Source organism: Hypomesus nipponensis, chromosome 23, assembly GCF_054491055.1.
Source record: "Hypomesus nipponensis isolate SF chromosome 23, ASM5449105v1, whole genome shotgun sequence".
In the NCBI taxonomy this organism is placed as follows: Eukaryota; Metazoa; Chordata; class Actinopteri; order Osmeriformes; family Osmeridae; genus Hypomesus; species Hypomesus nipponensis.
The window spans coordinates 7,657,413-7,680,000 of NC_140383.1; the positions used below are offsets into that span (position 1 = coordinate 7,657,413).

General features: G+C 45.5%; 2 protein-coding genes across 6 annotated transcripts in view; one reads left to right on the forward strand and one right to left on the reverse strand.

The window, feature by feature from the left end:
• Window positions 1–3,125: 3,125 nt before the first annotated feature.
• idh1 (isocitrate dehydrogenase (NADP(+)) 1) lies at window positions 3,126–11,072 on the reverse strand. Of its 4 annotated transcripts, none has more exons than XM_084689061.1 (9): window positions 10,967–11,072; window positions 9,476–9,605; window positions 6,976–7,267; window positions 5,958–6,060; window positions 5,328–5,505; window positions 5,082–5,233; window positions 4,515–4,655; window positions 4,162–4,324; window positions 3,126–4,046 (listed from the first exon to the last, which is right to left on the reverse strand). In XM_084689061.1, the coding sequence occupies exons 1-9, from the start codon at window positions 10,998–11,000 to the stop codon at window positions 3,953–3,955; spliced, it is 1,287 nt and encodes a 428-aa protein (XP_084545187.1). In that variant the 5' UTR covers window positions 11,001–11,072; the 3' UTR covers window positions 3,126–3,952. The 4 variants fall into 4 exon arrangements, with proteins under 4 accessions (XP_084545187.1, XP_084545188.1, XP_084545189.1 ...); XM_084689062.1 differs by lacking the exon at window positions 10,967–11,072 and adding an exon at window positions 10,466–10,620; XM_084689063.1 differs by lacking the exon at window positions 10,967–11,072 and adding an exon at window positions 10,077–10,097.
• Window positions 11,073–12,351: 1,279 nt separating this feature from the next.
• kcnh3 (potassium voltage-gated channel, subfamily H (eag-related), member 3) overlaps window positions 12,352–22,588 on the forward strand; it is a 62,006-nt gene continuing 51,769 nt past the window's right edge. Inside the window, exon 1 of one of the 2 annotated variants that reach the window (XM_084688305.1) lies at window positions 12,352–12,568. In XM_084688305.1, coding sequence (XP_084544431.1) covers window positions 12,493–12,568 — 76 coding nt within the window. In that variant the 5' untranslated portion in view covers window positions 12,352–12,492. The remainder of the gene's footprint in view (window positions 12,569–22,588) is intronic. The other variant, XM_084688304.1, reaches the window with a different exon arrangement.

A 22,588-nucleotide genomic window follows, 5' to 3' on the forward strand; every position in this document is an offset into this window, starting at 1 on the left:
TCAGCAAAAAGATACGCAGGGTGGAACTGAGTTTAGAGCATTATTGTTCCGCATAAAATCCCCAGAGAAAATTCAAGACTACCTTGTAGATTTATGTCTGATAATCTCACCACTTATTATTTCATTAATTCATAATTTCCAACAGGTTTTTCCTGAAAGCGTTTTATTATACTTCAAAGGAAAAACATATCTGTTCTAACCTTACATCATATAATGAGTCAAACTTAAATGCTTAAAACTGAAACATGACTCATAATGTTACTTTTTAAGCCTCTATTTAGTCTCATTCTATTCTAATTGTACAAATTGCCTCAGGGAAAATCCCCCCCAGGATGCTCACAAATTGAAGACCACAACTGGGACCACATTTCTTCCTAGAAATCTTGTAACAAAGGTCATAAAGACATCGCTCTAATGACAGCTCTGATTCAATGGAGAGGTGGAGAGGGCCAGAGAGGAGAGGGGAGCATATTTTTTTTTGAAATGGGCAGAGCTAGCGGTGCTTGAAGCTACCCATAGTCCATTGTACTAGCCCCACAGAAAGAGAAACATTATTCAAGTCTCTTTCAGAGCAAAGGGAGAGAAACACAGTAATTATCGTGGGCTCTCTGCTAAACCTGCGACCTTGCCTCCCCAGTCCCCCTCTGTACCCCCCATACTCTCTCTGTGCGCTCATTGTCTGAGCTCATTTAAAAAAGCCCTTTCTAATGAAGGAGGGGGGTGGGGGCTGGGGCTAATGGGCTCCAATAAGTTCCTCTCTGGAGCATTGTTGTGGGATAATGGCGGTATGAGCCCCAGCTGTAAACTTGCAGACGCCATATTGTGCATGACCTACATAGAGGCGCATGTGAACTCCCTCTTAAACAGGGGATGCATCCCACCAACTATCCACTTTTGTTCAGAAAGTCAATTATTGGAGAGTCGTGCAACGGTAGCGCTGCCTGGGGAAGGGAAATTGGAGACAGATTAAGGTGGGACCATTTATTTATACCAAAAAGGTTGTTCTGGTTAATGTGTAATCCCATCAAATATGCAAGAGGACAAGATGAAACCATCAGGGCTTCAGGGGTCACCACTGGTGACCAGGCATGGGGCCTTGTGTGTCAACCCATCAGATTTCTATAGTTATTCATAAACATCATGACATCAACTTTAAGGAACTGGGATTCTTGTTTGTCTTGTTTCATGAGGATATAGTTAGAAAAGGCCACAAACACCATGACGTATATGTTAGATTTTGTTTCCTGAAAACAAACCATGGGTACATTAAAGGCATGTTCGTTTTATTCACCAGTCCTTCTATCTTTGGTTTGTGTTGTCATCCAGAGTGAAAGAAATCCTTTCAATCTAAGTGCACTGGCTGAACATAAGATTGACATTGCAAATCAGGTTGAGTATCAACTTCAAGAAAAAGACCATTTCTGTCCTTAAGATCCCACACATTTTTTCATCTAACAGCTCTCTAGTCCTCCCTCCAGCATTGACCCATGATCTACCCATCTCTCTTTCCCCTCTGTCAGACTGTCTGTCTTTCCCATTTCCCCTTGTATTTTGATTATACCCTGCCGCACTGATGACTAAATTATGATTGGGTTTAAGGATGGCAGGGCTTTCATCTGCACAGTGTTGTTCTGCTCTGCCCTCTCCAACACAAAGGCGCCCGCTACCTCTGCTTGCCCGCTTTTGAAGAGTAGAGTGGCTGTTGGGTCCCCATGGAAACAGCAGTGCAGAGGCCTCTTATGTCTGTCCTGCTGGAGCAAGGTGTTTTTATCTTGGAGAACAAGTTGGAAACACACACAAAGGACAACACAGCTCTTCTCTAGCTCGAAAAAAGGAGATGCTTTCATGAAAATGAGGTGCAGTCCATCTGTGTAATGCACACTTTCCTTTTGTTGGAATTTTCTCGACCAATTCAAAACAGCGAGATCTCATCCCTTTGTAGAATGAATACAAAACAGAACAAGGCAGTTGGATATGTATTGCTATTTTGCCATCTTGTCACTTCATTATATTGGCATTTAGCACATTTCAGCATGGGTTATGAGGATGGATTAGAATGTAGGACTACGGACAGCATCTGAAACTCTTGCCTCCACTTCCTGAATAAGTAAGGGAGGCAGACTCAGAATTCCATCAAACCTATCACAGGGAAACTGGCCCAACCACCTAATTTCTGTAGCCCTTTGAAATCCCTTGAAGTCATGGCATGGTACACACAGGGTTCTAGGGGAAAGAACCAGAGGTGGACAATGCCAACTGTAGGAGTGTTTGTACTGTACATTCATAGCATACAAGAGTGGGGAGGTGCACTGCTGTGATGGATGCTAAGATACTTGAAACTTCGTTTCTGTTTCTTGAATAGTAATAAAGTTTCTCTCAGCAGGCAATATCACTGTACGTCTGTATCCTGATCAACCAACAAAAGACACATCGGCCTGTCTCTGATGAAATATAGTTACCAATCACTGTTTCAATTTGACGCTAATAGTCCTGGGCTTTCAGCCGCACAGCCATCTTTGTGATGCCTCCGACTGGCAAATGAGACTCCCTTCTCTCAGACGAAATCCAATTACCCAGGGACAATAGGTGCAGCCCCCTTGGCTTTGATACCTCAGAGCGAGCCCTGGCCTCCATCGGGTCCCCAAGTACCCTGGCTTTCCTCCGTGTCTCTGCTTCTTCCTGGATGAGACTGCTGGATTCCATATGGTCCAAACAGCTAATCACGTCAAGAGTGCTCCTGAGAGTGTATGTGGCCTAGCTGCACCGTTATCACAGTGGCCTTCAACTGCCAGTGTGGATGTCTCTCTCTCTGTCTCTCTCACACACACACACAGTTCATTGGGATGGTGTAGCCACAGCTGAAAATAATTCAGATGGGTAAGAATTGCTGGATCTGAGAAGTAGGATTATCTGTTAACCAGACGCTGACAAACAGGTATAACATAAACAAGATATCATGTTATGCCTTTTAGAACCTACTGTAGTTCGCCATCTGCTGGCAAACCATGAAAAGGTTATCACAGAGCTTAAGTACCTTATCAGATTGTTTACACTGCCTGTCCATTATAGATGAGGCCGTATAGTTTACAACATTTTCTTTTGTTTCAATAAAAGGACACACTAAGTATCTCAAAAAAACATTTATTGAGTTCATATTCACATGGAAGCCGACCACAGTATGCAGAGTAAAACCTTCAACCCCCCATGCTGTTTAAACACCAACAAGTAGGATCACATGACTGGCTCCCTACCAGTGTGTAATGCTCTAGCATCTTTGTGAGAAATACCATCCGCCAGGCAGTCATAAGTTACTCTTGACTTTTTAACTGCAGTGGTCGGCATACCTTGTAGGAAGGAATGAATCTTGACTGGAATATCCGTTGAAACATAAAACAAATAAGGCAATGTAGGTAAGACCACCCTCAGACACACTGACAGGACTGTCCCCTGGTCTGGTCTGGTCTGGCCGGGCAAGGACCAAGCACACCTCAGGGGACCTAGTGCAATATATTTGAGTAAATGATAGCCCAAATTCATTTCTATGTCCAACACTGAGCCCTCTGGAGCTTCCCGCGTAGTGGGATTTGGGAGGAGTCGGATAGTGTGTGTGTGTGTGTGTGTTCTAGGGATATGGCATCCTCGGGTGGGGAAGGCACCTCCTATGTCAGAGTCCTGTGGGAATGATTCAATCCAGAGGTTGCCTGGAATATCTAGATCACACTCTTGTGACTCACACATCTTGCCTGTTTGCGTGTTTCCTGTTGTGCATCATCAGACCAAAGCAAATGAATAGTGTGTGACAACCTACTTGGCAATTAACCTGTTTCGGATTCTGACAGTTAGCTTAGTTGTTGGTTTGAGCCAGTCCACTGATATCAAGGCTGTCTGTAGGTGTGCGTGTGTTTGTGTGTGTTTTGGTGTGTGTCTGTATGAGTAAGGCCAGGAAATGAGATCACAGTTTGGGTTGGCTTGACATCTTGATCTTCAGGTTCTCTGCCAGCTTGTCCAGGAACTCAAAGGTGTTCAGGTAGTCTGCACGAGTCACACTGAGGAACAGGAGGACAGATGGAGATGTTTCCAGAGACATATAAATATATATTTTAAGCACAAAATAGCCTGAACTCAGCTAATAGCCTGAATCTTGGCAGAAGAGAGCGCTACCTCGACAGGCCTTTGATGCAGATGGCCAGGTCCTTGGTCATGAAGCCAGCCTCGATGGTCTCCACACAGACCGCCTCCAGAGCCTCGGCAAACACGCGCAGCTCAGCGTTGTTGTCCAGCTTGGCGCGGTGGAGCAGCCCCCGGGACCAGGCGAAGATGGAAGCTGGACAAGGGGACACACAGAAGACACGCCTCACATGAGGAACAAGAACACACGGTGTGGCGACTGGACAGGGACACAAAACCAAATACACCCCCCGAAAAACTCAAAGTCACGAGCCACAGAGAGTCCAGGTGGAGTGAGTGAACGGGGGTTGTGGGGTTTGGGGCTGTGGCAGGGCTCGGCCTCTCACCGATGGGGTTGGTGGAGGTCTCCTTGCCCTGCTGGTGTTGCCTGTAGTGGCGGGTCACTGTTCCATGCGCGGCCTCCGCCTCCACCGTACGGCCGTCGGGACAGATCAGAACACTGGTCATCATACCCAGGGAGCCGTAGCCTGGAGGACACACACACACACGTCACTCTTGAGTTAGAAAATACATGAATCACATCCAGGACAGACTGGAATACAGAGGAGGGGGAAGGAGACAGTGACTACAGGGCTATCTGACCTTGGGCTACAGAGGAGAGGGGAAGGAGACAGTGACTACAGGGCTATCTGACCTTGGGCTACAGAGGAGAGGGGAAGGAGACAGTGACTACAGGGCTATCTGACCTTGGGCTACAGAGGAGAGGGGAAGGAGACAGTGACTACAGGGCTATCTGACCTTGGGCTACAGAGGAGAGGGGAAGGAGACAGTGACTACAGGGCTATCTGACCTTGGGCTACAGAGGAGAGGGGAAGGAGACAGTGACTACAGGGCTATCTGACCTTGGGCTACAGAGGAGAGGGAAGGAGACAGTGACTACAGGGCTATCTGACCTTGGGCTACAGAGTCCGACTGCACGTCTCCGTCGTAGTTCTTGCAGGCCCAGATGAAGCCCCCGTCAGACTTCATCGCCTGGGCAACCATGTCGTCGATGAGGCGGTGCTCGTACCAGATCCCCTTCTTCTCAAACTGGGAGCGGTACTCCCTGGAACACACACACACACACACACGCCGTAAACATACTGTACGTGACGCCACAAAAGGGGAAACAAAGTTCTTCTGCGACCCACGGGTCCTACTTCTCGTAGATCTCCTGGAAGATGTCTTTGAAGCGCCCATCGTACTTCTTGAGGATGGTGTTCTTGGTGCTGAGGTAGAGAGGCCAGCCCTTGGTCAGCCCCATCTGGAAGGAGCTGTGAGCAAAGTCCCTGATGGAGCTGTCTGTGTTGTACATACCCATCGCCACGCCACCAGTGCCTGAACAAGCCACACAAACCACGTCCTGGTCAATGTAAGCATTGGCCGTTACACACGGCAACACAACCACCCTACATCATGCAGACGTGAAAGTCAGGAAGTCCGAAAAACTCGAATCTTTTGTCCTATGGGGGAAGGTGCAGACCGAACGGTGGAGCCAGCCCCCAATCAGATGCCGCTTGCATCAGACTTGTGTTTGCTCAATGTGTGATGAAAGTGAAGGCCAAGGCTGAATCATCCATCAGGCAGTGATAAAGCAGATACAGCAGACCCCTACTGGGATATGTACACAGCAAACACACCAAACCATGGCCCATGGTGCCTGTCTGGCTCTGATTCTGTTTACCAACTACGTTACTTAAGGCCCATGGTATAGACAGTCTTCTCAGGTCACTGTTCAAATGCACCAAGTGATTTTGAGGTTTGGGTTCAGCGTCTGAGTGTTGTCTTACCTTCAAAGTCATGGATGACATACTTGACTGGTTCGCCGCTCTTGGGTGTGAAGGTCATCTCCACTCTCCCTGGACCTGGAACCACGAAGTCCGTGGCCTTGTACTGAGAAGAGGAGATAGAGAGAGAGAGAGAGAGAGAGAGAGAGAAAGAGAGAGAGAGAGAGAGAGTCATGCAACAGGCATCTCACATACTCTACACTGGTGCCATCTAGTGGAGTGAAATGGTACTGACAGGGGGAAGGCGTAAATAACAAGAGCAGTGTGCAGGTGCAACCAGGAGGGGTAGGTCATAGACCAAACACCCATCTCCCCAAGCTAGAGATCTCTTGCTTTAACTGAAATTGTTTTTAAATTCTTCAAGTATTAGGATTGAAAAAACATTCAGGTTAACAAACCAGGACACGTTTAGTATACACAGAACAAAGCTCAATCTTTCAAAAATACTTTGTAGATTTTTATGGGCCAAACAACAACTGTTCATCCTTCTTTAACAGATCCACAGGTGCCTATTCTCTAGCAGCATGACACAGCAGTTTGGTACATGAAGGCTGTGTGTCAACAGTGTGGTCCAAAGGGCAGCTTATCCACTTAATCAGTGACTGGGTGAGCCTCCTTAGAAAGCGGCCCTATCCCTCTTGCCTGGCCATCTGTCCACCACGGCCTGGCATGACCATCATCAGGCTGTGTGGAAAGCAGTGCAGTGAGCAGGTACAGTACATTGCCCTCAGATGTGCGCCACTGACTAGCAAAGACCGGAACCTCATCTTGCTCAATTCCCTTCTTGAAAAGCACTTTCTTATTTCCTTTACTCCATTCTTTTTCCTTCCTTCCTTCCTTCCTTCCTTCCTTCCTTCCTTCCTTCCTTCCTTCCTTCCTTCCTTCCTTCCTTCCTTCCTTCCTTCCTTCCTTCCTCACTACCTCACTCCCTTTGTTTCCATGCAGGGGTGTCGCTAGGGTCTCTGGATGACTAGTGAAATGTGGACCTGCAGGTTTGAGGAGGATGGTTTCCCAGGGTTACCTGGTCTCCGTGTGCGTGTCTTCCGATGACGATGGGTTTGATCCAGCCTGGCACCAGACGAGGGATGTTCTTACAGATAATGGGCTCCCTGAACACAGTGCCCCCAAGGATGTTCCGGATGGTTCCATTGGGCGAACGCCACATCTGCTTCAGCTTGAACTCTTCCACGCGCTTCTCGTCTGGCGTGATGGTCGCGCACTTGATGCCCACGTTGTACCGACGCACTGCCTCCGCCGCCTGAACCGTGATCTCGTCGTTGGAGACGTCGCGAGACTCCATGCCCAGGTCAAAGCTAGGGGGTACGGAGTCACGTCACATTACATTGTTACAAATAAGAAAACGTTATTGTCCATTAAGTTGACATAGAATGGACATTTGCTTTCGGCATTCTGGCAACACTGCACAGGACAACAATGAAGAACATCTCAAATACATCAAATACATTTCCAGCAGCAGTGCTCATGGGCTGGGGAGGGGGTAGATTTTATTGTATCCTTGTTCAGAATTACTTTTATAATAGTCTGATTGTGCCTGAGCCATTTGGGATGACATGAATCTTGTTATTGTGTTACAATGCTGTGCTGAGCTCTGTAGTTGTTTAAAAGATGGTAACAAAAGAAACAAAGAGCTCAGTCTTCACAGGCTGCGTGACTGAACTGATGAACAGCTATTTCTGAAAGACCTGAAAAAGTCCAAACCCGATACCACACCACCTTCTCCATGGATGCAAGGGCTGGTCTGGTAGAACTGCATGTGTGCAGACAAGGTGCCAGCGCATTCATATTTATGGGTTTGAAGTTTTTGTCTGTAAAATCAAATCATTTCCGGGAACTGTGTTCAGAGAGTGTATTGGAACAGTGCCATCTTTGTTAGGAATACTGCTCTGACAATCAAGACCTCAACAGAGAGAATATGTATGAATTCAACTGCAGTGAGATTCAACTATCCATAGTCATTAGCGGTTGTGTGTAAACTCCAAATGGCAAGGCTGTCCTGATTATTTCCTTGACTGCTTCGCTCAGTGTCAAACAAGTCATTGTGTAAAAGCTCAACCTTTCACCTACTTTCTTTGCCTCCCATCTTCCTACTAGGTCGACTGCATTGAGCTACACACAAAGCAAGACAAGAGCTGCAAACAGACCACCACTATCCCACAATCCCTGGTCATCACACACACACGTTGAGAGGTAGAGCAACTATTTGACAGCGCTTATTTTCATCTCACACACACAACCTTTAGCTAACCTACCAAAATCAAAAGCCATAACTGAATTTCAGGAATTCTATTATGCTGTTGTACTATAAGGGCTAGTTGAAAACAATGTCAATGTGAAAGTTAAGGAATCACATACTGATATACTTTGGTGTCTTATTTTACAATTAATGTTACATGTTACAGTTAACATTTTGAGTAAGCTTCATGAATAATTCCGGACGATATGTGTCAGGAGGGGGGGGGGGGGGGGCAGTGGTGAGGCCAGTGTGGTTGTGGCTCCCCCTGGAAATCCTGTGGCGGTGCCACTGTCTAAGAAGTCAAAGACCACTCCGTGTGACAGGAACCATGTGAGGACATGGACATCATGGTGATCCCAATGCTGGCTTAAGCCAAAGTCCAGAGGGTAGCTATCGCCTCACAGTTTGAAGGTCTACTACAACATGAGAGGGGGCTGTATTTGAAACTCACAGGGTACAGATGTACTGTACAGTAGATACTTGGCAGGTATGGACTTGTACCATAGGCTCCTAAATCAATATCACATACACACTAATCTGGGTCACACTGCAGGGTTTCACAAAGTCTGCTGATCCCATGTGATCAGAATGCTCTGCATTGGGGGATGGGGTCACAAATACCAAGTTTCTTTTAGAACCAGTTTACGATCAGAACAAAGTTCTCAGGTGAGAGGAAAAAGGAGCTATAGGTCAGTTTGACAAGACATGGCAATAAAGAGCTGGTTGTGCAACAATACACTCCAACTACATAGGTCAGACCACTCTAAAGTCCTTGAAGATGTCAAGGGTAAGTATTGCACTGTATTACTATCAGTACAGCCACATCATTTGGGAAAGAGGTCGTCAAAATACACTTTTACTTCCTTACGATATCAGGTCCCCCTCTCCTGTTACAATGGCTCTGTACAGAATAAGGACAACTGACTTATCAGGACAAACCGGAGATCCACACCCCATGCTGTTGTTAATGGAATAAAACTGGTAAAGTGGCTATAACAACAGCACCTGGTGCCTGGCTTCCCTGCTGTGAAGAAGAGAGCTCCTCTCCTTGTGCACACTGTTTATACCCCATAACCTCCCTGGATGACTGAGTCAGAAGGAGGCAGCAACATCGCAATATCTCTTCTACTTCTTCTACTGTACTTTTTATATGCACTATTTGTATACTGCTCTGGATAAACTGTCTACTAGATGACTAAAATGTAAATCTGCAAAATGCCGTCGCCCCCCAGAGAGTCATGTATAATGTATTCATGTCAGGTCTTACCTGTGCAATTCCATTTCCAGGTAGGGGAAGATGAGCTTATCTTTGATGAGTTCCCAGATGACTCTGGTCATCTCATCTCCCTGCATCTCCACCACCGGACCGGTCTTGATCTTCTGAGACATTTTAGAACCTGAGAAAGAGGTGATAAAATAGTGTGAAGACACTGTCCACGATTAACCTAGATGCCTGGTTGTTATTTTAGGACTGATACTAAAGAGAGGACAAGACCATTTCATCGGTCTGGTGTGTACACACATTAGAATGAAGGAACTCCATTCAAGAGGAACGTGAAGTTACCAGACCTGCGAGTCGGCATTTTTTCTCTAGTGAACCTGATTAACTCCTTAGCGGCTAAGCTGCCAAAGTCTGTCAAAGCGAGCCAGGCTCAAAGTATTGCACTTGAGAACAGAAATGACCTTAATACGCATTGATTATTGCATTGCAACAATGTTTTACGCAAAAAAAGGCTAACATCGTTTACTAACGAGAACTGCATTACTTGAAGAAAGTTTGGAGTAGGCTATAGCCTAAGTTGTTGAGTGTACCAGGAAAAGCCTTGCATAACAACCAGAACATCGCCCGATGTTGCAAAATAGCCTACCGATTGAGTCACCGAAGAAAAGCAAAGGATCAGACAAATAGGCTAGGGATACCGACTTCAGTGATGATTGGTTTAGAAGCTGTACTTTTACTTCACCAAGTATAATTCACTTTCAAGTATAATTTCATAGCAGGCCGTGTCCTGATTGGTCTACATCGCTATGACAGCAGGCAGTACAGTCTACAGTAGGCATAATAGATACTTTAAATGACATGATCGATTCCTTCTTTTTCACGTGTTTCCAATGTTTTATGCTTATTTAGGCTACAAAAAGATGTCACTTTCAGAACAATAGGCTTAAATGGGTCAAATGCAAAATAGGCTACATATCGCTTCCTTCTGGCACATAAATGAATAGGCTACATTATTCTGAAAGTAGGCTACCATACCTTCGTTTCCGAACTGAGCCACGAATCTGATCAGGTAATAGTAGACGAGGCAGTAAATCGTCTAGATATACACGGACTGGGTCTTCGGAGATGTATTGTCAGGCTGAAGTCTGTGAGAGGTGCGGTTCCGTATCAATATAGGCGTAATTCTTTTTACCGGCATCACTGACAGACAGCCCCTCTACCAATCAGAGAAAGCTTTTAGAGTCCACTAACCAATAACGCAACCCCACACGGCAAGAAGAAGGCCTTTGTAGAAAAACTGTGTTCTGCAAAGCGTATATTATGTGTAGTCCATTGTTTTCGTTTACTTAGAGTGAATATGGACTAGATTGATCCTAAATGTGATACGACCGTTTATTTCACACTTTACCATTTTCACCCCCCATAATCGCTGTGCCATCATCTGGTATCTGTTTGTTGTAGGTTAATTTAGAAATGAATACGCTGATAATAGATCCCTATTCTCACAACTCTAAAGATTGTATCTAGAAGGCTAACCTCCAAAACGAAGTTGTTGAGAAGAGCTGATCATGTCCTCTCTTGGAGTAGGCTAATTCGGAAATGTGGACTATGCTTGTCTTGTCTGGCAGTGGCGGCGGTATTGTGCGTTGCAATTGTGAAAAGTTATCCTCGTATATTGCCTGCCTTATTAACATACAATTTACAAAAGTACACCTGTAGGCTAATCTATTCGGTCAATTAATACGATACTTTCCCTCTCTCAGAGTGCATTGTGAAGTACATGCTATCGGTTTGTCGTCAGACAATATCATTTATTTTTCAAAAGGTGTATGTTGCATGTATATTTGTCACCTAAAGGTGGCACGATTTGACAATTTTTTACAAAAAGGAAGATAAACGGGATAGGTGGCGAAGAAACCCGAAGACTTAAGTAGCCTATGAAATGCCAGAAGTGGTCTACAATTTAATGTAGGCCTAAGAGATCAGTGGCACCTAGTATCACAATGGAGAAACATGCTGTGCTGCTGTGCTGTCTCTGAATGGCGTATCTCTAAAGCGTTAAGTAGGCCTGATTGAGTCAGTCTACAGTGGATATATGACCTGTCCCAGGCCATATAGAGAATAACCTATAGCCTACATGATGGAGAACATAACCTCCTGTCAGCAAATATGAGGGGGAAATAGTTTGGTTGATCTCATTGGATACAAATGCTTTATGAAAAGTGTTAACATTTGTTGGGTGACCGCAGATCAGATTGGATTATACCGACACCCTCAAGCAGCTGCTAGGCAGCAACTGTAACAGATGTCCACTGCGGTGAGAGAAACACAGATTAGCCTCTGTCAAATTTGTTTAAACGGCATAACAATTGCTTAATCTGGATGCAATGTTAAACACCGATGTTTAACTTGTGTTTTTAGTATTTCCACAAAAGGCAATAGTGGAGGTGTGTCATGCTGCCAGATTTGCAGCGGTGTGTGGCGAGAGAACCTCTTCCTCAAATGAAGGTGTAGGCTATAGGTCTCTCGCTAGGGGGATTGCAACCTACCTCGACCAGGCTCTCAGTCACAGGAGCATGACTTGGAAGAGTCCCTAAAGATGTCACGTGACATGACATCTGCTCTGAGTAGTAACCAAGAGAAACCAAGCAACTGAGAGGGAGATGGAGAGCGCGCAAGGAGGAGCCTGCTCCGTTCACAGCAGCATCAGCACCTAAACTGGCGTTATCCAAAACGCTGCGCTGTGAAAAGTCACAGGTTTAACGCCGTGCAAATTCCGCCTAATCAAACTGCCTACCTAATTTACCACCGATTATATAGCATTCTAGACTGGTTAAGTACATAGTTTGCGGTTCAACGACCCGTAATGTGCGGATTCTTCTGAAGGATATGGTCACAACCCCGGTCTCAAAGTGGAGCCACGCGTATCTCGGATCGGCGCGCTCCTCCAGGGGCTAGGATGCGCGCCAGGTACATCCCGATTCTTGCCCGGCTTCGGATCTGAGCAAGAGTCCAATGCCCCGGGGCGCCGTGGCAGGAGAACACAGTCGACTCGGTCCAGGATGCCGGTTATGAGAGGTCTGTTGGCACCACAGAACACCTTCCTGGACACCATCGCCACCCGCTTCGATGGCACCCGTGAGTAACCAACCTGACGTTGGAAATCAGAGTTAATCTAAAAGCCTCTTTTGTTGTGTCCCATGACTTTTCCAAGCGACTATTCTAGTAAGGAACCAAGACTAACAGGTTAAACTAATGGCTCCTATACACGCAGCCACCTTAATAACGCGTGGGTCCTATTCACCGCAGGCTAGGGGCCACTAGTGTGTGTTCAGTTGTATATTTATTTAAGAGCTTAACCATGCAGCTTCTGAAGGATAGCATACTTTGTGATATTTGGATTGCAAAGTCCATTCAATGTAACACTTATTTGATACAAGTGCGACATTATCAGAAGAAAGATAACACTCATCGAAGCCAAAGTTTTGTGATCATGTCGGTAATATTGTTTTGTTATACTTTTTATAGAAGGTTTTGAAAGGTTGGTGATTGGTCCAGTTCCGTTACGGAGTGCGGCACATTCGGTTGCGCCAAAGACTTAAATTGTTCTGTTCAAATCTGTTTATGTAGGTAGGCTGGATCAGAATAAATTGTAGACTATATATTCAGAGCTTCGAAGGTGAAAATACAATTCACAAAATATGAAGAGTAGGCCAAGAACAGTTAAGAGATTCTGCCGCTCATATTCTGTGTTCATTGGTATTAAGTGTTTTCTTTTTTCAACCAGTGCACACAGATGCGTTTATTTTATTTTCTTTCAAAGCAATACATGTATTTGTGTCTGGAAAGACTATAGTCAATTGCGCTCAGAGGGGGTTCTGGTAGAATTTTGAACAGATGCGATGAGCAGCCCGTGCGCATTAGGGCGCATGCAGAGGATGTGGGCGGGCGGCAAGGTGCAGGGGCCGCGCGAGTTTCTCTCTCTATGCGTTTTGATCCATTGTGATGGAGATGGTGTGTGCGAGTTGGGCGAGTGTTCCCCCTAAACCATTTAAGTGTGACAGCTTGATCAAAAGCTCTATCTAACGGCGAGGCGAACACGCTGCGAGGCAGATCTCCATCTCACCCGAGCTGTCCGTTTCCCTCTGCTTTCTGAACCAGACGAGTACAGAGGAAAACTGCAGCTCATCTTATTGATTTGATTAATATGGAATAATTCATAAGAACCCAGATCCCTTTCACTCACTGAAAAGGAGTGCTATGCAACCCTTTTGGTCTGAAAAAATATGTATTTTTTTAGTTCAGTGAACCCCTTAGAAGCTTTCCCAATATTGACACAAATGAATTATCATGGTCTTATTGTGGAACTGAAAAGGCATGCTTTGTCAATACTATTAGAAGGACCATTGTGTTACAGCCTTAGCTCGGATATGGCCAACGGGGAACATCTGCTGGTTCAAATCCCCCTTTTGATTGGTCTGTGATGATACCATACTATATCCTGCTGCATCTCCAATAGTCCTCACTCCTTCATCAGCTACATTATGCCATCTGAGATCACTACTCAACTTCAACACAGTGACTCAAGTAATCACTCCACCCACTAACCAGACCTCCTCATTTGGCCCTGACAGCAGAAGCCTCCCCCCATGTTCCTTCCTTTCAAACCCTCAGACACTTATGTTCGGATTATGGCCTCATTCATAGCGATCAGCTTCAGCGATTTCTGAGAGCAAAAACTCAATTTGCATTGCATGTTGACTAATTACACACCTCTAGCAAGGGAAGTGCAGTCATTGTAATTAACTCCCATGGATGTCAAGAATTCATCTTAGCCTCTCTGGCTGTTAAAAGGGGCGCGAAGCCCAGGGTTGGGGGGGGGGGAGTTCCCAAGGGGGGGTCAGTGGTTACCACAACAGTGGAGTCGGGGGGGGGGGGGGGGAGCTAAATATAAATATTTTGTTCCATGCTGTGACAAACACACATGTCGTTGTGTTTTTTAAATGGTCTGTCACAGTGGTGCTCTAAAGCCCCTCATTAAGCCAAGCCAAATGAAAAGAAGTGATAATCAAAGACGGCCTTTTAGCCTGGTCCCCTGACTGCAGGGCTTCGTCTCTCCCTGTCTTCCACAGAGAGAAGGAGGAGGGGCTGGGTGGGGTGGGGGGGTTCTAATGAGCAGCTGAGCATTCATACCCTACTGTAGAGAAAACACATGACTTTGTCACCACAATGTAGTCGACACGCTGACACATCAGTACAGAAAAGACGTTTTGACAGATAGTCAATCCACTTCCTATTTACTGCACAATTAGAATATGGTACAGAGGAAGTAGAGAGCACAGAGAGGAAGTAGCAAGCACAGAAATGTATTTAATGTCTCAGGCTTTATGAATATGTGCTAGGTGGATATAGACTCACAATTAAGCTGGTCTATGTTTCTATTTCTCAATCAGTTTATAGTCTCAAAGAAAGCGTAACAGTATCTAAAAAGTCCTCTTCCAGTAGTATAACCTTCCTCACTCCAGGTTATGTTGGCCAAAACCCACCGCTGTCTGAGGATCCTATGACATCACACCTCTGTCTGTGGAGTTTGCTAGAATCACACCTCGAGCTCGAATCCGACTGTGAGAGTCACAATCATCTCATATTTATAAACCCTCCCACTCTGACTCATGCTGGAGACTACACTGTTGCTGGAGACTAATCTCGAGGCTACGCCCCACAGCTCACACAGCGATGTCCATTTGATTTTTGCTTTCCAGAAAAGTTCCTTAATCAAGGCAAAAGATCTTTGAGCCTAAATGAACAATCAGACATATTCATTTGGTGGGCATGGTCCATCCTAATCAGGTTAGGCCCCAATTATGCCCAACAAATGGACCTCTCTGGACAAGCTCTGTGCCTGACAGGACACCACCTACTAGACACCCTGACCCCCCCCCCCCCCCCCCTCTCTCTCTCTCTCTCTCTCTCTCTCTCTCTCTCTCTCTCTCTCTCTCTCTCTCTCTCTCTCTCTCTCTTTCTTTCTTTCTCTCTCTCTCTCTCTCTCTCTCTCTCTCTCTCTCCCTCCCACTCTCACTCCCCCGTGTCTCCAGGCTCTCCAAGGTGTTTTGCTCCTGCCCTGGTGATAGTGTGGAATGAAAGCCTCCAGAGATCAAAACACATGACCACCATGGGGGGACCATTCTGTCGGCTAAAAGTGCTATCTAGTATGTGTTATCTATACACCGGAGGTATCAGCCCCGGTGTTCTGCACAGCAACTATAGCATCTGTCTGTCCTGTACATTACCGTAATTAGGGAAATCGATAGAATTTACAGCACTCATGCAGGTAGCATGGGCCTGTCTGTCACTGTGGGTCCAAATGAAGGTAGACATTAAGGAAGAGTCGCCATTCGTGACCACATCCCTGAAGCAGCCAGCAGTGTGTTGTGTGTTGACGGGGGTCAGTGACCGTACATGGCCGGCGGGGCCTGGGAGCAGAGCCGGAACGCAGCGGAGCGATGTGGGGAGAGAAACACGACGCAGAGATGGGAGAGAAAGGGATCGAGAGAGAGATTGTGTGCACTTGCACGCTTGTGTGTGTGTTTGTTTGTTTTGGAGTGTGCTTGGGGTCTCCCTGGGGCAGAACACCATCTCCAGGTCAGACACAATCTGCCTCTCATTATGAACACTGGGCAGGCTCACGGCATCCCCCGGGAGAAAGAGAAAACGAGAGGCGGTACCAGGATAGGGAGAGAGAGAGAGACTCGTAGAGTAGGAGGGGGGTTAGAGAGGAGGAGGCTAGGAATGTAGTAGAGGAAGATGGGATCAGAAAGGATGTCCAGAGAACTTTAGACTTTAAGGATGTAGAGGGTGGGGGAATGGGAAGTGGAGTGGTGGAGAGGTGGATATGACTGTTAGTAGGAGTGGTGGGAGTTTGAGGGTCGAAGAGAACAAGGGTTGTGACAGAGGACTAGTGACATGTTGTGGTGACACCTACAATTTCCTTCCAGGCCACTACATGATTTTACTCCTCATGCTTGCGGTTCAAAGACTCCCAAATGTCGATACCAACACACATATGCACATATGATACTCACTCACACACACACACATACAAACACACATGTGCAGACACATACACATGCACACACATTAATAAACATATTATTGGTTTATACTGCAGAGGAGAGGTATTTTGTCTTGGGCAGTAACACCATTTTTCATTTGGAATGTGATTTGAGAGGAGAATTAATAAGCCTATTCATTAGAATAGCTCTCACACATTTATAATGGCAAGATGATGGGGTATATAGAGAACTCAGTTCATTATTTCAGCAATAAAAAAGTCTGAAGTATGATAATAAAAGTTGATAATCAATGTAAAGTACTGTGCCTACCTCCTCATGAATCAAAGTCTAACAGTATGATGCTTATAACTACTAAGAATATTAAAAACATTTAGGTATGCCTGTGGAATACAGAACATGTTTTGCATTTTGTGTACTATGTAGTGTGGTGTTTACATCAGTATGACCTAGGGAGTCTGGTCATACAAACACACACACACACACACACACACAAAACAAATTCACCTGCACGTCTTGTCATCCGTCACATTTTATCTGAGAATTGTTTGTGAGCTCATATTCACCATCTGCGTCAATGCACTTTCCAGACTGTGTACCAGGAAGCGGGTGGGCTGCGATCAATAGATATCCAAACACTCATTTATTATTTACAATGACTGTCTGCTTAAACCTGCTTAAAGGCCATCAATATCGACAACAGCCGCATAGAATTTAAATTGACGACAGCTCCTAGAATTATGAGTTAGAGTTTTTCAAAAGCGAGGCCATAGATTACAGTGTTCTGGTTTAAAGTGACCACACTAGGCTGTAGAGCTTATCGGTTTCGCAATGCCAAAGTGATACTGGAGCCCTCTCTGCTGAGGGGACGGTAAAAGGTGTAGTTCCTGTGGGATCACACTGGGAAGCTAGGTTTCAGTGATGTGTCATTAGACTTTATGGGCATTTCCTGCAGGCTGTTCCATTAAGCTGACACTTATACAAAGAGACAGCACAGTGACAGCACAGTGATCACACACACAATGGGGGTTATTGGTACTTGTGGGAATCGAACCCTCGACATAAGTTACACTCTTAGAAATATCTTTACACCAGGGTAACAACCCCTGGTAATTAATACTCGAGGGCCAATGAGGATAGAGGTTGTGACCTTGAGTGGATCTCGGCAGCCATTTAAAAGACCTTTTAAGCGACCCAGGAAAAGATTCCGCTTTGCTGGCTGTTTGCAAGAGCAGGGGCCACAGGTGTCTAAAATGTCAAGATGGCTCGTCGCCACCTCTTTCCTGGGATTATTTGATTTCGCCGGGAATTGCGGTCTTATTTTAGCCCCTCGTTGAGGTTCTGAAGACAAAGCTGCAGACCCTTAGCCAGGCAAGGACTCGCACCGGAACAGACCCAAGATGAAGCCGTCACGTCAGGTTGGTGTGTTCTGAACCATGGTGTGTGTTCCGAACGAGGCAGGAACAAATGATGGTGTAGAGGGAAACAAAATGACCCAGAGGTGGGTACTTAGGATTAAATGGAGGTGCTGAAGCCAAAGCGACAGGAGGCCCATTAGGGCAGACGAGAGACAATGTTCCAAACGTGAAGTGCATGCTGAATGGGAGGAGTAGAGAGAAGAGGTTAGTAAAGGAGAGGGAGAGGAGTAGAGAGAAGAGGAAAGGAGAGGATAGGCGTGGAAAAATAAAAGAGAAGAGGAGAGAAGTGTTCAGGAGAGGAGAGGATGAGAAAGAAAGAATAGTTTATTCCTTCACTCTGGAAGGGCATGTCCTGCCTCTCAGGGATGGCTTCATGCAGAACAAGAGCAAACAGTGGGCCGTGTAGATGAACCTCGTAGGCAAATCCTCTCCAGCTCCCTGGAGTCTCAAGACATATCCTGGCTTCCATCCAGGCAGTAATTAGTTCATCTCAATGCAAACAGACAACGTCTGTGACTGATATCTAGGCGAGGTTTGGGGGGGGGGGGCTGCGGAGGAGGGGCCAGGAATGCAAGAGCTCCGCTTTGCCCAGCTCATCTTAAGCTATAGCATGTGAATGCCTGATGCAATGTTGGTGATGTTAACAGTGACTCTGTCAGCCTGAGGTGTAGAACCCTGTGTGGATGAAGGTAGGCCCCAGGTGGAGACAATTAGGTCTAAGGACCAAAGCCCCCAATGTTTGTAACCCCCTAATTTCTCTTAAGCCCTTAACAATACACAGAGGCACAAAATCCAGAATGCCTGTGACAGACTGTAGAAATTCATTCACGCGTGGTTCTTGAAGGTTCGTCAATGGTAACCATATACTTTCAATCATGATTGAGGCTCACAGCATTGATTATATGTCAAGTAACCAGCCCGGTCAATCGTCCTAATCTACTAGCGCTGATAAAAAGCTTTCAATGATCCCAGTGGCGATCAGCAAATTACTTATGTGCGTGGTCACGAGCCAGCGATCCATATTCTACCCTGATTTTCTCAATGTGCCTATCACCACGTCCCAGCTTCTCTGTGTATCTCTCTACCTCCATGTCCCCTGTTCTGTGGATCTCCACCTCCAGCAGAATTGATATGTCAGTTGACACATTGCTTTTCAACACCACTCGATGCCTGGTACAGGTCCAGTTGGCAGTTGTTGCTGGTAGGTGAACCCGATAATGTACTAATGAACTGTTTCAAAAAGACAATTGGGCCATTTCGATGATTCTACATGCAGTCATGTGACCCCTTGAGACAAAGCCACAAACCTGGCCGTGCCGGAGCAGCAGTCAAGCCAAGTGAGGCGAACATGAGAAGGCAGGCAGCATTCAGGCCCTGTCACTCCCCATCTCCTCCTGCTCACTGAGGAGAGACAGGGAGTCAACACAAGCCTGTCAGCGGAGGTAATCCTTCTCCCAGATACAATCCTCCTCTCTAGTAGTGTACGTGTGTGTGTGATGACTTTGCATGCTTGTGTTGTTTGTCTGTGCATTTGTGTCCTTATTTTTGACTAGATGAGCAGTTTATAGCATTACACCCACCATATTCATATATTTATGGTAATTATAGCCTACATTACTCTGCATTGTGCTGTAATTGTAATCCTAACAAAGCAGATTCTGGCTCAGGAGTATTGACTGCAGACCACTTCTCGTCTGGATAAACCTAGCCTATACGTAAGCAACACCTCAGACAAGAAGAAAATGAGTGTTTATTTTTCTTTGGGCTGCTCAGTAAATGGCAGATGGTCAGAGAGACTTGCTGCATCTGTCAAGCCACATTTTCCATACTGGACCAAAACCAAAAGATAACTTGTTATGAGACTGATATGCGGTATCAGAATCAGCCTGTTGATGTTACCAAGCACATCCAAAGATCCAGTTTCAAACCACCGCCCACCTCCCCCCCCCTCTCTCTATGACATCATGTTATTACCAAAGCATAAAATGGGTGAAGTTTTTTTCTAGCAGATCATGTGACTGATAAATGTGTGAGCCATGAACTTATCAGATGCTATAGCTCTGACTCATCAGGAGAACATGTATGTACTGTACATTGCATTTATACATAAGCTTCTTATCTGTATACTGAGGGCTATCCTAATATGGTTGTAGTAGTAGGTACTTTATAAATTTCTAAGTAAGAACTGCAACATTGCAGCAGGCAAGATAGAAGAGGAAATAGTAACAGGACATCAAAATACCATAAACCATAAAAAATAAGAAAAATACACAACATACAATAAGAGGAGACTTATACTTAATATACAAAATACCCCCAAAATACACAGGCCTGTACACGGGGTAAAACACAGGGTTAAATAAGCTGCTTGATTTCCTTCAAATACCTCCTTTTGAATAAGCCAGGTAAGGCAAGGATTATTTAATTACTGTCTTTAATGATGATTCTTTAATGGCTGTCCACAGCTACTGTCAGACACAAAGCAGGAGTGACACATTGAAAAGGCAATGATTTAACAAACGTCACACATCAAACAGGTACAAGCACAGCAGGCATGCTCGGAATCCAGGGACAGTCGAGATCTACGCCGAAAAAAACTGAATCCAAGAAAAACTACAGTAAAAAATATGGGTAAAACAGGCAGGGGTCTGCACAGGAAAGTAACAGGGAAACGCTGGGAAGACACACAAAAAATACTGGTTCGATCTGGCCGGGAACAGAGAATCAGACAGGGTATATAAACAGAGGCTATGGGCAGAGCACAGGTGAAGCTTGCAATGCTAATTGTTCTCAATGGAGGGGTGTGGTTGAAGGCTTATCTCAGGCTAAGGTACTGACAGCCACAGTCAATCAAGGGCAATTTTGAAGGGTTCTGAGATGATGTGACATAGATCATCTTGGCAGGTCTGCTGACTAACCATTCAAACCAATCATGTCTACTGCCTTAAACTGATGAGTCAGACACTGCATATTAATTCAGAAGTTAGGCCTGGGGTAAAGGATGGAGGAAAGGACACACACACGCGATAAGGCACAGTTCTGAGAATCAGCTATGACTGGCCAGTGCTGATTGGTCAGAACAGAGTAGACGTCATCTTCCTAATTAGATATACTCTAAGTTGTCCTGTCCACAGCTCTGTTGCATGCACACACACTCGCACACAGTCACGCTTCCCAAAAGTGTGTTTTTCTGGTACGCATTGAACTTTGGTTTCACTTAGGTCTGTATAAGATTAGCTCCCGATTTGTACCCGGACTATGTGTTTGGATGAGGTGGTTTTCTGTCAGAAGGCTGACAGAGACAGGAAAGTTGCTGACTTGCCGTGTTTTTAGTTTGAAGGTAACCCCCACTGTAGCTGTAGTTCAAACCATTACCTTAACCGTAGCTGGCACCTCAACAGCACTGCAGTTTGTAGATTTGAAAGTGCTCGGCGGGTCAGTTTTGCCTTGTGTGTTTTCTGCCTCCCTACATGACCCCAGGTCAGGCCCAACACTCATTAGTTGGGTAATGGCTTTGTGCTTCTTTGAGTTCTAAAGCAGCTGTGCCACAGCCGGTGTCCAACCTCCCTGCAGCCTGCTCTCAGGGTGTGTGTGTTTGTGTGTGGGTGTGTGTGTGTGTGTGCGCGGTCCTCCCATCCTGCTAGGTTCCTTGGGGCTGGTGTACTACACTACAGTGGCCCTAATCTATTTTCTAAGTGAAGCCTGGGGTCCTGAATCTGATTAGGCCTCACAGGCATGTCCCAGGCCACCTCAGTGAGGAAATACCCATTAGTCTAAAGTACTCAGTTATCTGAAACGTAGCACAATCAAGGTACCTGTTGGAACAAGTTTAAGCAGTGATGTCTGATTGCCCAGTTGAAGGTGACCGGTGCAGAGTCATGCTGTTCTGATAGAGTTCTTTAAAGATTCAGTGCAGCGCCCCTGGAAGTTGAATCGTTGCCTCTCTGCTCCAGTTATCCTGCTGAGCCTCTCTTTCGCCTCACCTGTTCCCCTTCTCACAATAAGGCACATTCAGACATTCAAGTCGTTTTAGCCGTCTAATGTTCACTCTTCTGTTTTCTGTATTTGTATTTTGTGTGTTTCAGAGCGAGAGAGAGAAAGATAGTATGCTAAACAGGAGCCATTTTTGTGTATTATATGGAAATAACTATTTGACTGACTGTCGGTCTGGGAAGGATTTGAATGGGTGTGTTTGAGTGTCTTTGCTTCTGCTGATGGTGAATGAGTGTAGCTTTCTGACTGGGACTGACTGGGTCTGCACTGGAGCATGTCCACACGTGAGTGTATATTATGCATGAATGGAGGCAAGCTGGAGAGTGGGGAATGTTGTTATGGGCCTTATTGTGTCTGCCTCAACTGACTGTGTGAACCCAATCAGTTGAAGGAGAAGTGTCCAGTATGCTTTTGTTTGTGTGTTTGTTTGTGTGTGTGTGCTGTACTGATTTTGGGTTCTATGTCAGTGTATGCGTTTGGTCACAATTCTTATGTTTCAATTAAATCAAGTATCGGTATTTTGCTGTTATTAACACGCAATGAAATAAATATGTTGTTGTTTTATTGATTAAATCAGTTGTAGAATATTAGCAGATACATCTGAGCCCTCAATGACTTCAAGGACATGCAGTAGAAAGCCTATAGGGAAATCTATTCCCTCCGAGGCATAAGCAGTC